The sequence below is a fragment of the Danio aesculapii genome, chromosome 13, assembly GCF_903798145.1.
Source record: "Danio aesculapii chromosome 13, fDanAes4.1, whole genome shotgun sequence".
In the NCBI taxonomy this organism is placed as follows: Eukaryota; Metazoa; Chordata; class Actinopteri; order Cypriniformes; family Danionidae; genus Danio; species Danio aesculapii.
Genome location: NC_079447.1, coordinates 7105477 through 7119584, shown reverse-complemented (window position 1 = coordinate 7119584; position 14108 = coordinate 7105477). Strand labels below are relative to the sequence as shown.

At 26.6% G+C, this 14108-nt stretch overlaps 1 protein-coding gene across 1 annotated transcript in view; it reads left to right on the top strand.

The window, feature by feature from the left end:
- bsdc1 (BSD domain containing 1) overlaps window positions 1-14108 on the top strand; it is a 31433-nt gene that overhangs the window by 11893 nt on the left and 5432 nt on the right. Inside the window, exons 8-9 of the mRNA XM_056471357.1 lie at window positions 7299-7386; window positions 7479-7898. Coding sequence (XP_056327332.1) covers window positions 7299-7386; window positions 7479-7898 — 508 coding nt within the window. The remainder of the gene's footprint in view (window positions 1-7298; window positions 7387-7478; window positions 7899-14108) is intronic.

Genomic DNA, 14108 nt, shown 5'->3' with positions numbered 1-14108 from the left:
TTGAATTGCATAGTATATATTTTTTAGTACAGAATTCAATGAGTACAGGTTTCCAACATTTTTCAAAGTATCTTCTTTTGTGTTCAACAACAAAAAAAGAAACCCAAACAGGTTTGCGACAACTGACAGTTGAGTAAGTGATGACAGAATAAAAATTTTTGTGTGAGCTATCCCATTAACAAACAACACTTATTTGACAATTAAGTATCATACCATTTAAACTTTTAGCATTTCATTTGTTTCAGTCTGAAAGCTATTCTTAACTATAGGTTTAGATGTAGATGAATAGCTTTTCAATGTGGAACCCTATATTTGGACACCATTGCAGAGTAAATAAATAGTGCATTTAATTTCCTTATGTAATGCATTACAATATTTACATATTATAAACATGTGTATGTGAGTGTGCTGAAATATACTTCAGTAAATAAGTTAGTAATAAATAAATAAATAAAAATAATTTTAAGATGTTTTGTGGCATCTTTAAATGTGCTAAAAGATATAATACTCCTCACCTATTTCCAGTTGTAAAAGTCCACCAAATCTACATTTTACATATAATTCCTGCACAAAAGTTCTTGATCGTCTCCACATTCACAGTCATTTATTCCGCGCATTTTTGTAAATAATTATGAATTGAATCAAATGACTAAATATTTTCATTTTTTGTAATATTGTAGAATATGTCTTTCAATTGGTGGGGTATTTCAACCAACTATAAAATTCTGTCTCTTAGCTACACATATGTTCCCATTTATAAAAGAAATAATGTTTTGAATCTCTTTTATGTCTTTCATTCATTTATTCATTTGTTTATTCATTCATATATTTATTCATTTATTCAGGCATGTGTTTATTTATTATTTATTCTTTCATTCGTTCATTTATTCTGTCATTTATACAGTTTTTTTTATTTATTCACTTATTCAGTTATTTATTTATTCAATTATTCAGTCATTCATTCACTTATTCTTTCATTCATTCAGTCATTCAGTAGTCTAATCAGTTATTAATTAAATACTATATTCATTCATTTATTCAGTCGTTTATTCAGTTACTCTTTATTAATTTATTTAGTCGTTTATTAGTTTATTATGTCATTTATTTATTTATTTATTTATTTATTCAGTAATTTATTCTCTTATTCTTTCAATTATTCAGTCATTCAGTCATTTAATTAGTCATTAATTTATTCAGTCATTTATTTATTTATTCATTTATTTTAGTCATTTATTCAGTCATTTTTATTGATTTATTCAGTTATTAATTTATTCAGTCATTTATTTATTTATTCATTTATTTTAGTCATTTATTCAGTCATTTTATTGATTTATTCAGTTATTAATTTGTTCAGTCATTTATTTATTTATTTATTTTAGTCATTTATTCAGTCATTTTATTGATTTATTCAGTTATTAATTTGTTCAGGCATCTATTTATTTATTTAGTCATTTATTTATTTATTCAGTCATTTATTTATTTATTTATTCATTTATTTTAGTCATTTATTCAGTCAATTTTATTTGATTTATTCAGTTATTAATTTATTCAGACCTCTATTAATTTATTCAGTCATTTATTTATTTATTCATTTATTTTAGTCATTTATTCAGTCATTTTTAGTGATTTATTCAGTTATTAATTTATTCAGGCATCTGTTTATTTATTCAGACATTTATTCATTGTTTATTAAGTTATTCAGTCATTTATTTATTTATTGATTTATTTTAGTAATTTATTCAGTCATTTTTATTTATTTATTCAGTTATTAATTTATTCAGTCATTTATTTATTTATTGATTTATTTTAGTCATTTATTCAGTCATTTTTATTGATTTATTCAGTTATTAATTTATTCAGTCATTTATTTATTTATTGATTTATTTTAGTCATTTATTCAGTCATTTTTATTGATTTATTCAGTTATTAATTTATTCAGTCATTTATTTATTTATTTATTTTAGTCATTTATTCAGTCATTTTTATTGATTTATTCAGTTATTAATTTGTTCAGGCATCTATTTATTTATTTATTTTAGTCATTTATTCAGTCATTTTTATTGATTTATTCAGTTATTAATTTATTCAGTCATTTATTTATTTATTTATTTATTTATTTTAGTCATTTATTCAGTCATTTTTATTGATTTATTCAGTTATTAATTTGTTCAGTCATTTATTTATTTATTTATTTTAGTCATTTATTCAGTCATTTTTATTGATTTATTCAGTTATTAATTTATTCAGTCATTTATTTATTTATTTATTTATTTATTTTAGTCATTTATTCAGTCATTTTTATTGATTTATTCAGTTATTAATTTATTCAGTCATTTATTTATTTATTTATTTTAGTCATTTATTCAGTCATTTTTATTGATTTATTCAGTTATTAATTTGTTCAGTCATTTATTTATTTATTTATTTTAGTCATTTATTCAGTCATTTTTATTGATTTATTCAGTTATTAATTTATTCAGTCATTTATTTATTTATTTATTTATTTATTTTAGTCATTTATTCAGTCATTTTTATTGATTTATTCAGTTATTAATTTATTCAGTCATTTATTTATTTATTTATTTTAGTCATTTATTCAGTCATTTTTATTGATTTATTCAGTTATTAATTTGTTCAGTCATTTATTTATTTATTTATTTTAGTCATTTATTCAGTCAATTTTATTTGATTTATTCAGTTATTAATTTATTCAGTCATTTATTTATTTATTCATTTATTTTAGTCATTTATTCAGTCATTTTTAGTGATTTATTCAGTTATTAATTTATTCAGGCATCTGTTTATTTATTCAGACATTTATTCATTGTTTATTAAGTTATTCAGTCATTTATTTATTTATTGATTTATTTTAGTCATTTATTCAGTCATTTTTATTGATTTATTCAGTTATTAATTTATTCAGTCATTTATTTATTTATTGATTTATTTTAGTCATTTATTCAGTCATTTTTATTGATTTATTCAGTTATTAATTTATTCAGTCATTTATTTATTTATTTATTTTAGTCATTTATTCAGTCATTTTTATTGATTTATTCAGTTATTAATTTGTTCAGGCATCTATTTATTTATTTAGTCATTTATTTATTTATTCATTTATTTTAGTCATTTATTCAGTCAATTTTATTTGATTTATTCAGTTATTAATTTATTCAGACCTCTATTAATTTATTCAGTCATTTATTTATTTATTCATTTATTTTAGTCATTTATTCAGTCATTTTTAGTGATTTATTCAGTTATTAATTTATTCAGGCATCTGTTTATTTATTCAGACATTTATTCATTGTTTATTAAGTTATTCAGTCATTTATTTATTTATTCATTTATTTTTGTCATTTATTCAGTCATTTTTATTGATTTATTCAGTTATTAATTTATTCAGTCATTTATTTATTTATTTATTTTAGTCATTTATTCAGTCATTTTTATTGATTTATTCAGTTATTAATTTATTCAGTCATTTATTTATTTATTTATTTTAGTCATTTATTCAGTCATTTTTATTGATTTATTCAGTTATTAATTTATTCAGTCATTTATTTATTTATTTATTTTAGTCATTTATTCAGTCATTTTATTGATTTATTCAGTTATTAATTTGTTCAGGCATCTATTTATTTATTTAGTCATTTATTTATTTATTCAGTCATTTATTTATTTATTCATTTATTTTAGTCATTTATTCAGTCAATTTTATTTGATTTATTCAGTTATTAATTTATTCAGTCATTTATTTATTTATTCATTTATTTTAGTCATTTATTCAGTCATTTTTAGTGATTTATTCAGTTATTAATTTATTCAGTCATTTATTTATTGATTCATTTATTTTAGTCATTTATTCAGTCATTTTATTGATTTATTCAGTCATTTTATTGATTTATTCAGTTATTAATTTGTTCAGTCATTTATTTATTTATTTATTTTAGTCATTTATTCAGTCATTTTATTGATTTATTCAGTTATTAATTTGTTCAGGCATCTATTAATTTATTCAGTCATTTATTTATTTATTCAGTCATTTATTTATTTATTTATTATTTTAGTCATTTATTCAGTCATTTTATTGATTTATTCAGTTATTAATTTATTCAGTCATTTATTTATTTATTTATTTTAGTCATTTATTCAGTCATTTTTATTGATTTATTCAGTTATTAATTTGTTCAGGCATCTATTTATTTATTTAGTCATTTAGTTATTTATTCAGTCATTTATTTATTTATTCATTTATTTTAGTCATTTATTCAGTCAATTTTATTTGATTTATTCAGTTATTAATTTATTCAGACCTCTATTCATTTATTCAGTCATTTATTTATTTATTCATTTATTTTAGTCATTTATTCAGTCATTTTTAGTGATTTATTCAGTTATTAATTTATTCAGGCATCTGTTTATTTATTCAGACATTTATTCATTGTTTATTAAGTTATTCAGTCATTTATTTATTGATTGATTTATTTTAGTCATTTATTCAGTCATTTTTATTGATTTATTCAGTTATTAATTTATTCAGTCATTTATTCATTTATTTTAGTCATTTATTCAGTCATTTTTATTGATTTATTCAGTTATTAATTTATTCAGTCATTTATTTATTTATTTATTTATTTTAGTCATTTATTCAGTCATTTTTATTGATTTATTCAGTTATTAATTTGTTCAGGCATCTATTTATTTATTTAGTCATTTAGTTATTTATTCAGTCATTTATTTATTTATTCATTTATTTTAGTCATTTATTCAGTCAATTTTATTTGATTTATTCAGTTATTAATTTATTCAGTCATTTATTTATTTATTGATTTATTTTAGTCATTTATTCAGTCATTTTTATTGATTTATTCAGTTATTAATTTATTCAGTCATTTATTTATTTATTTATTTTAGTCATTTATTCAGTCATTTTTATTGATTATTCAGTTATTAATTTGTTCAGGCATCTATTTATTTATTTAGTCATTTATTTATTTATTCATTTATTTTAGTCATTTATTCAGTCAATTTTATTTGATTTATTCAGTTATTAATTTATTCAGACCTCTATTAATTTATTCAGTCATTTATTTATTTATTCATTTATTTTAGTCATTTATTCAGTCATTTTTAGTGATTTATTCAGTTATTAATTTATTCAGGCATCTGTTTATTTATTCAGACATTTATTCATTGTTTATTAAGTTATTCAGTCATTTATTTATTTATTCATTTATTTTTGTCATTTATTCAGTCATTTTTATTGATTTATTCAGTTATTAATTTATTCAGTCATTTATTTATTTATTTATTTTAGTCATTTATTCAGTCATTTTTATTGATTTATTCAGTTATTAATTTATTCAGTCATTTATTTATTTATTTATTTTAGTCATTTATTCAGTCATTTTTATTGATTTATTCAGTTATTAATTTATTCAGTCATTTATTTATTTATTTATTTTAGTCATTTATTCAGTCATTTTATTGATTTATTCAGTTATTAATTTGTTCAGGCATCTATTTATTTATTTAGTCATTTATTTATTTATTCAGTCATTTATTTATTTATTCATTTATTTTAGTCATTTATTCAGTCAATTTTATTTGATTTATTCAGTTATTAATTTATTCAGTCATTTATTTATTTATTCATTTATTTTAGTCATTTATTCAGTCATTTTTAGTGATTTATTCAGTTATTAATTTATTCAGTCATTTATTTATTGATTCATTTATTTTAGTCATTTATTCAGTCATTTTTATTGATTTATTCAGTTATTAATTTGTTCAGTCATTTATTTATTTATTTATTTTAGTCATTTATTCAGTCATTTTATTGATTTATTCAGTTATTAATTTGTTCAGGCATCTATTAATTTATTCAGTCATTTATTTATTTATTCAGTCATTTATTTATTTATTTATTTATTTTAGTCATTTATTCAGTCATTTTATTGATTTATTCAGTTATTAATTTATTCAGTCATTTATTTATTTATTTATTTTAGTCATTTATTCAGTCATTTTTATTGATTTATTCAGTTATTAATTTGTTCAGGCATCTATTTATTTATTTAGTCATTTAGTTATTTATTCAGTCATTTATTTATTTATTCATTTATTTTAGTCATTTATTCAGTCAATTTTATTTGATTTATTCAGTTATTAATTTATTCAGACCTCTATTCATTTATTCAGTCATTTATTTATTTATTCATTTATTTTAGTCATTTATTCAGTCATTTTTAGTGATTTATTCAGTTATTAATTTATTCAGGCATCTGTTTATTTATTCAGACATTTATTCATTGTTTATTAAGTTATTCAGTCATTTATTTATTGATTGATTTATTTTAGTCATTTATTCAGTCATTTTTATTGATTTATTCAGTTATTAATTTATTCAGTCATTTATTCATTTATTTTAGTCATTTATTCAGTCATTTTTATTGATTTATTCAGTTATTAATTTATTCAGTCATTTATTTATTTATTTATTTATTTTAGTCATTTATTCAGTCATTTTTATTGATTTATTCAGTTATTAATTTGTTCAGGCATCTATTTATTTATTTAGTCATTTAGTTATTTATTCAGTCATTTATTTATTTATTCATTTATTTAGTCATTTATTCAGTCAATTTTATTTGATTTATTCAGTTATTAATTTATTCAGTCATTTATTTATTTATTTATTCATTTATTTTAGTCATTTTTTCAGTCATTTTTTATTGATTTATTCAGTTATTAATTTATTCAGACATCTATTAATTTATTCAGTCATTTATTTATTTATTCATTTATTTTAGTCATTTATTCAGTAATTTTTTATTGATTTATTCAGACATCTATTAATTTATTCAGTCATTTAGTTATTTATTCATTTATTTTAGTCATTTATACAGTCATTTTTATTGATTTATTCAGTTGTTAATTTATTCAGACATCTATTACTTTATTCAGTCATTTATTCATTTGTTTATTCATTTATTCAGTCATTTATTCAGTCATTCTGTCGTTTATTCAGTCATTTATTAATTTATACATTCATTTATTTAATTTATTCAGTTGTTTTTTTTCATTTATTAATTTATTTAGTCAATTATTAATTTATTTGGTAATTTATTAATTTATTTGGTAATTTATTAATTTATTTGGTAATTTATTAATTTATTTATTCAGTCATTATTTCAGTTATTCTTTCATTTATTGATTTATTCCATCATTCTCTAATATATTCAGTTATTCATTCATTGATTCATTCATTTATTTATGTGATTATGTGTTTATAGGAGGAGGCCAGGAGGGTAGCGTTAAAGCAGCGAGCAGAGCAGACGGACCATTCTGAGAGTCTTGGCTGGGAGGAGGAAGAGGAAGAAGGTTTGACTCAAACTTACATAATTGAAGCCTATTCATTCCCATTCATTGTCAACGTGTCAAACATGCTGACAAACTTTTGTTTCTCTTTGCAGGTGAGTTTCTCGGGGCCACGTCTTCATCCCGCTTGGACTTCACACCCCCTGTTGAAGAGTCTCGTGTCCCTGCGGTGACGATAGCGGACACTCCTGAAAGCTCTTCTCCTCCGCAGGCGGTGGCTTCTCTAAGTAATGTAGCATCAGATGTCACTCCCTCTGTGAGCAGTGACAGCGTCAGCTTTCCCACCCAGATCGAGAACCAAGCGGAGTCTGTGACCATCAGAGTCACGCAGCCATCACCCGCTGCAGACGAGCTTTCTCAGAAACTCTCAGAGGCCGGTCTACAGGAGACGTTCCCGGAGGAGCGACCCACGCAGCGTGAAGAGACTGCCAGAGAGGACATAGCTCAAGACTTGCGAGTGTTTGAGCTCAACTCGGACAGCGGCAAATCCACACCCTCCAATAACGGCAAAAAAGGTGAGAGAGAGACCAGATAGAATCTGTAGAGCAGTGTTTCCCAACCCTGTTCCTGAAGGCACACCAACAGTACAAATTTTCAACCTCTCCCTAATCAAACACACCTGAATCAACTTATCATAACATCAGAAGAGACTCCAACACCTGAAGTTAATGGCTCAGATAAGAGAGACATCCAAAATATGTACTGTTGGTGTGCCTCCAGGAACAGGGTTGGGAAACACTGCTGTAGAGAATGGGAATGTGTCGACAATGCTGTGCATTCTGGGCATATAGGACAAGGGAACCTGATTCCCTTTGATATAGAGGGATTTATTGTATCACATATACACTCATCAGCAGGAAACTGTAAGATCTCACACTACAAATAAAGAAGAAATCATGCAAGAAGCTTAACTTCTCACCGCTGGAGACACAATGCTATGGAGTGCATGTTTTCAGCATCTCAGACACACAAAGAGCATTCATAAAGGTATACAGTGGTCATTCGTTATTCATGGGAGTTGCGTTCTAAAAAATAACCCACAATATGTGGAATCTGCAAAGTAGTTAGCTTTTTGTCTTACAATATAGATGTTTTAAGGCTGTAAAAACCCTGACTACACACTTTATACACTTTTCTCAGACAGGCATTAACATTTTCACACTTTTCTCCCTCGTCTAAACACTCTCAAAGTTCAAACTTAAAATTAAGTCCAGTATTATAGAATGAAACCAAAGATCAAAACCTGTTGTCAGGCGCAAACATCACTGTCAGCAAAAGGTTCATCAAGCTTTTTAGCTTTTGTTCATATAATGTTGGCATTAAGCGTAATGATCTTTTTCCTGCAGTCACTGATCCTCAAAACTAAAGGAGACTCCATCTTTAAGGGGGTCGCACACCTGATGCGCTGCACACATGACAGTTGGAAATAACACATATCGGACGCGCACATTCGCATGTTATGTAAAATTATTCAGATAGCGCTAGGGTTGCATGGTTTACCGGTACTTCGGTAGCATCGGGATACTTTGGTTCCAAATACTGGCGGTGCCACTGTAGTTTGTGAACGGTAGTATTGTCATTAACGGTTCTACGATATGTTGCATGTGAAAAAAGTCACTAAAAGGCTCAAATATTTGTGGCAGCAAATAATAAATAGACCACTTTATTTTAATTTTAACTGTCTGCATACTGTCATAGTTTGCTGTAGTCATGTCAGATCATATGGCGTGATCAATTATTGATTTTTTTTATTATTATTATTATTTAGTCATTTATTCAGTCATTTTTTTTATTTATTCAGTTATTAATTTGTTCAGGCATCTATTTATTTATTCAGTCATTTATTCATTTATTCATTTGTTTTAGTCATTTATTCAGTCATTTTTATTGATTTATTGTTATTAATTTATTCAGACATCTATTAATTTATTCAGTCATTTATTTATTTGTTTATTCATTCAGTCATTTATTCAATTGTTCATTTATTTTAGTCATTTATTCAGTCATTTTTAGAAGAAATCAAATAAAGAAGAAATCATGCAAGAAGCTTAACTTCTCACCGCTGGAGACACGATGCTATGGAGTGCATGTTTTCAGCATCTCAGACACACAAAGAGCATTCATAAAGGTATACAGTGGTCGTTCGTTATTCATGGGAGTTGCGTTCTAAAAAATAACCCACAATAAGCGGAATCTGCATAGTAGTCAGCTTTTTGTCTTGCAATATAGATGCTTAAGGGGGTCGCACACCTGATGCGCTGCACACATGACAATTGGAAATAACACATATCGGACGCGCACATTCGCATGTTATGTAAAATTATTCAGATGGCGCTAGGGTTGCATGGTTTACCGGTACTTCGGTAGCATCGGGATACTTTGGTTCCAAATACTGGCGGTGCCACTGTAGTTTGTGAATGGTAGTATTATCAATAACGGTTCTACGATATGTTGCAAGTGAAAAAAGTTGCTAAAATGCTCAAATATTTGTGGCAGCAAATAATAAACAGACCACTTTATTTTACTTTAATTTTAACTGTCTGCATACTGTCATAGTTTGCTGTAGTAATGACAGATCATATGGCGTGATCAATTATTGATTTATTTTATTATTATTATTATTATTATTATTTATTCAGTCATTTATTTATTTATTTTAGTCATTTATTCAGTCATTTTTATTGATTTATTCAGTTATTAATTTATTCAGTCATTTATTTATTTATTTATTTATTTTAGTCATTTATTCAGTCATTTTTATTGATTTATTCAGTTATTAATTTGTTCAGGCATCTATTTATTTATTCAGTCATTTATTTATTTATTCATTTGTTTTAGTCATTTATTCAGTCATTTATATTGATTTATTGTTATTAATTTATTCAAACGTCTATTAATTTATTCAGTCATTTATTTATTTGTTTATTCATTCAGTCATTTATTCAATTATTCATTTATTTTAGTCATTTATTCAGTCATTTTTAGAAGAAATCAAATAAAGAAGAAATCATGCAAGAAGCTTAACTTCTCACCGCTGGAGACACGATGCTATGGAGTGCATGTTTTCAGCATCTCAGACACACAAAGAGCATTCATAAAGGTATACAGTGGTCGTTCGTTATTCATGGGAGTTGCGTTCTAAAAAATAACCCACAATAAGCGGAATCTGCATAGTAGTCAGCTTTTTGTCTTGCAATATAGATGCTTAAGGGGGTCGCACACCTGATGCGCTGCACACATGACAATTGGAAATAACACATATCGGACGCGCACATTCGCATGTTATGTAAAATTATTCAGATGGCGCTAGGGTTGCATGGTTTATCGGTACTTCGGTAGCATCGGGATACTTTGGTTCCAAATACTGGCGGTGCCACTGTAGTTTGTGAATGGTAGTATTATCAATAACGGTTCTACGATATGTTGCAAGTGAAAAAAGTCACTAAAATGCTCAAATATTTGTGGCAGCAAATAATAAACAGACCACTTTATTTTACTTTAATTTCAACTGTCTGCATACTGTCATAGTTTGCTGTAGTAATGACAGATCATATGGCGTGATCAATTATTGATTTATTTTATTATTATTATTATTATTATTATTATTTATTCATTTATTCAGTCATTTTTATTGATTTATTCAGTTATTAATTTATTCAGTCATTTATTTATTTATTGATTTATTTTAGTCATTTATTCAGTCATTTTTATTGATTTATTCAGTTATTAATTTGTTCAGGCATCTATTTATTTATTCAGTCATTTATTTATTTATTTATTTGTTTTAGTCATTTATTCAGTCATTTTTAATGATTTATTGTTATTAATTTATTCAGACATCTATTAATTTATTCAATTATTTATTTATTTGTTTATTCATTCAGTCATTTATTCAATTATTCATTTATTTTAGTCATTTATTCAGTCATTTTTAGAAGAAATCAAATAAAGAAGAAATTATGCAAGAAGCTTAACTTCTCACCGCTGGAGACACGATGCTATGTAGTGCATGTTTTCAGCATCTCAGACACACAAAGAGCATTCATAAAGGTATACAGTGGTCGTTCGTTATTCATGGGAGTTGCGTTTTAAAAAATAACCCGCAATAAGCGGAACCTGCAAAGTAGTTAGCTTTTTGTCTTACAATATAGATGTTTTAAGGCTGTAAAAACCCTGACTACACACTTTATACACTTTTCTCAGACAGGCATTAACATTTTCACACTTTTCTCCCTCGTCTAAACACTCTCAAAGTTCAAACTTAAAATTAAGTCCAGTATTATAGAATGAAACCAAAGATCAAAACCTGTTGTCAGGCGTAAACATCGCTGTCAGCAAAAGGTTCATCAAGCTTTTTAGCTTTTGTGCAGATAATGTTGGCATTAAGCGTAATGTTCTTTTTCCTGCAGTTACTGATCCTCAAAACTAAAGGAGACTCCATCCTTAAGGGGGTCGCACACCTGATGCGCTGTACACAAGACAGTTGGAAGTAACGCATATCGGACGCGCACATTCGCATGTTATGTAAAATTATTCAGATAGCGCTAGGGTTGCATGGTTTACCGGTACTTCGGTTGCATCGGGATACTTTGGTTCCAAATACTGGCGGTGCCACTGTAGTTTGTGAACGGTAGTATTGTCATTAACGGTTCTACAATATGTTGCAAGTGAAAAAAGTCACTAAAATGCTCAAATATTTGTGGCAGCAAATAATAAACAGACCACTTTATTTTAATTTTAACTGTCTGCATACTGTCATAGTTTGCTGTAGTCATGACAGATCATATGGCGTGATCAATTATTGATTTTTTTTATTATTATTATTATTTAGTCATTTATTCAGTCATTTTTTTTATTTATTCAGTTATTAATTTGTTCAGGCATCTATTTATTTATTCAGTCATTTATTTATTTATTCATTTGTTTTAGTCATTTATTCAGTCATTTTTATTGATTTATTGTTATTAATTTATTCAGACATCTATTAATTTATTCAGTCATTTATTTATTTGTTTATTCATTCAGTCATTTATTCAATTATTCATTTATTTTAGTCATTTATTCAGTCATTTTTAGAAGAAATCAAATAAAGAAGAAATCATGCAAGAAGCTTAACTTCTCACCGCTGGAGACACGATGCTATGGAGTGCATGTTTTCAGCATCTCAGACACACAAAGAGCATTCATAAAGGTATACAGTGGTCGTTCGTTATTCATGGGAGTTGCGTTCTAAAAAATAACCCACAATAAGCGGAATCTGCATAGTAGACAGCTTTTTGTCTTGCAATATAGATGCTTAAGGGGGTCTCACACCTGATGCGCTGCACACATGACTGTTGGAAGTAACACATATCGGACGCGCACATTTGCATGTTATGTAAAATTATTCAGATGGCGCTAGGGTTGCATGGTTTACCGGTACTTCGGTTGCATCGGGATACTTTGGTTCCAAATACTGGCGGTGCCACTGTAGTTTGTGAACGGTAGTATTGTCATTAACGGTTCTACGATATGTTGCATGTGAAAAAAGTCACTAAAATGCTCAAATATTTGTGGCAGCAAATAATAAATAGACCACTTTATTTTAATTTTAACTGTCTGCATACTGTCATAGTTTGCTGTAGTCATGACAGATCATATGGCGTGATCAATTATTGATTTATTTTATTATTATTACTATTATTATTATTATTGTAATAACAACAAAGGAGTCAAAGTATATACAAAAAACAGAGAAAGTCTGTACAAATAATATGTTCTCAATAATAAGGGAATTGATTCTAAGTATTATGACTTATAAAATATAGTATTTTTGACTATTTGAGTTTTGCAGTAATACAGTATTGCGATATTACTTGGTATCGTGATACTTCAGCTGGTATAGTATCGTGGCCTGAATTGATGGTATCGTGACAACCCTAAATGACGCTATGTGGCTTGGCAGAAATATGAACAGTGTCCTGACTTTATTGCTGGGCACCGCAGACAGCTGCTGACTTGCGGCACCGGTGTGCGTACCCTGATATAAACTAATGTTTACAATTCTAAAATGCATGGCACTGTGTGGCGTGGCGCATCCGGTGTGTGACCCCCTTTACGATGGTCTTGCTGCAGACAACACTTTATGCACCCTTGCTGAAACTCACACTGTTAGCCTTCGAAGATTTATGTTAATTTGCGAAGCTTAGCGCATTCTGTGCAGTACAGGAGACACAGAGGAGGTTAATTGAAAATGGTCTATAGCCAATCAGGATGCAGAACAAAAAAAAATCTGCGAAAGGTGAACTGCATTATAGCGAGGGACCACTGTATACAAGTCGGTCCATTTTATTCTGTCTTTTATGTTAAGAAATGAAAATCTGCCAAGGCATTAATAAAATATTTGAATTCAGAATTCAACAATGGTGATGACAAAAATGGTCATCATTGAAAATGATATTTTGCTCAGTTTGCTGTCCATCTAAAATCTAAAGCAACCAGTCTTGTGAATTTTTATCAAGCGGCAACCTCCCGCTCTCCCTCGGGAAGCCAATACGGAAGTAACTGAAACTGCAATTCATCAAAATTCCGCTAGTCCTGGCTCCATAATAGAGCAAATTGCAATTGAGCCCACTGTTAGAATGGCCAACTTTACAGCAGAAAAACAGGTGTTTACAGCCTGGTACAAAGAACGATTTGGGTTCATATAGCTATTATTACCCTTCATGACAACTGTGAATTTTTTT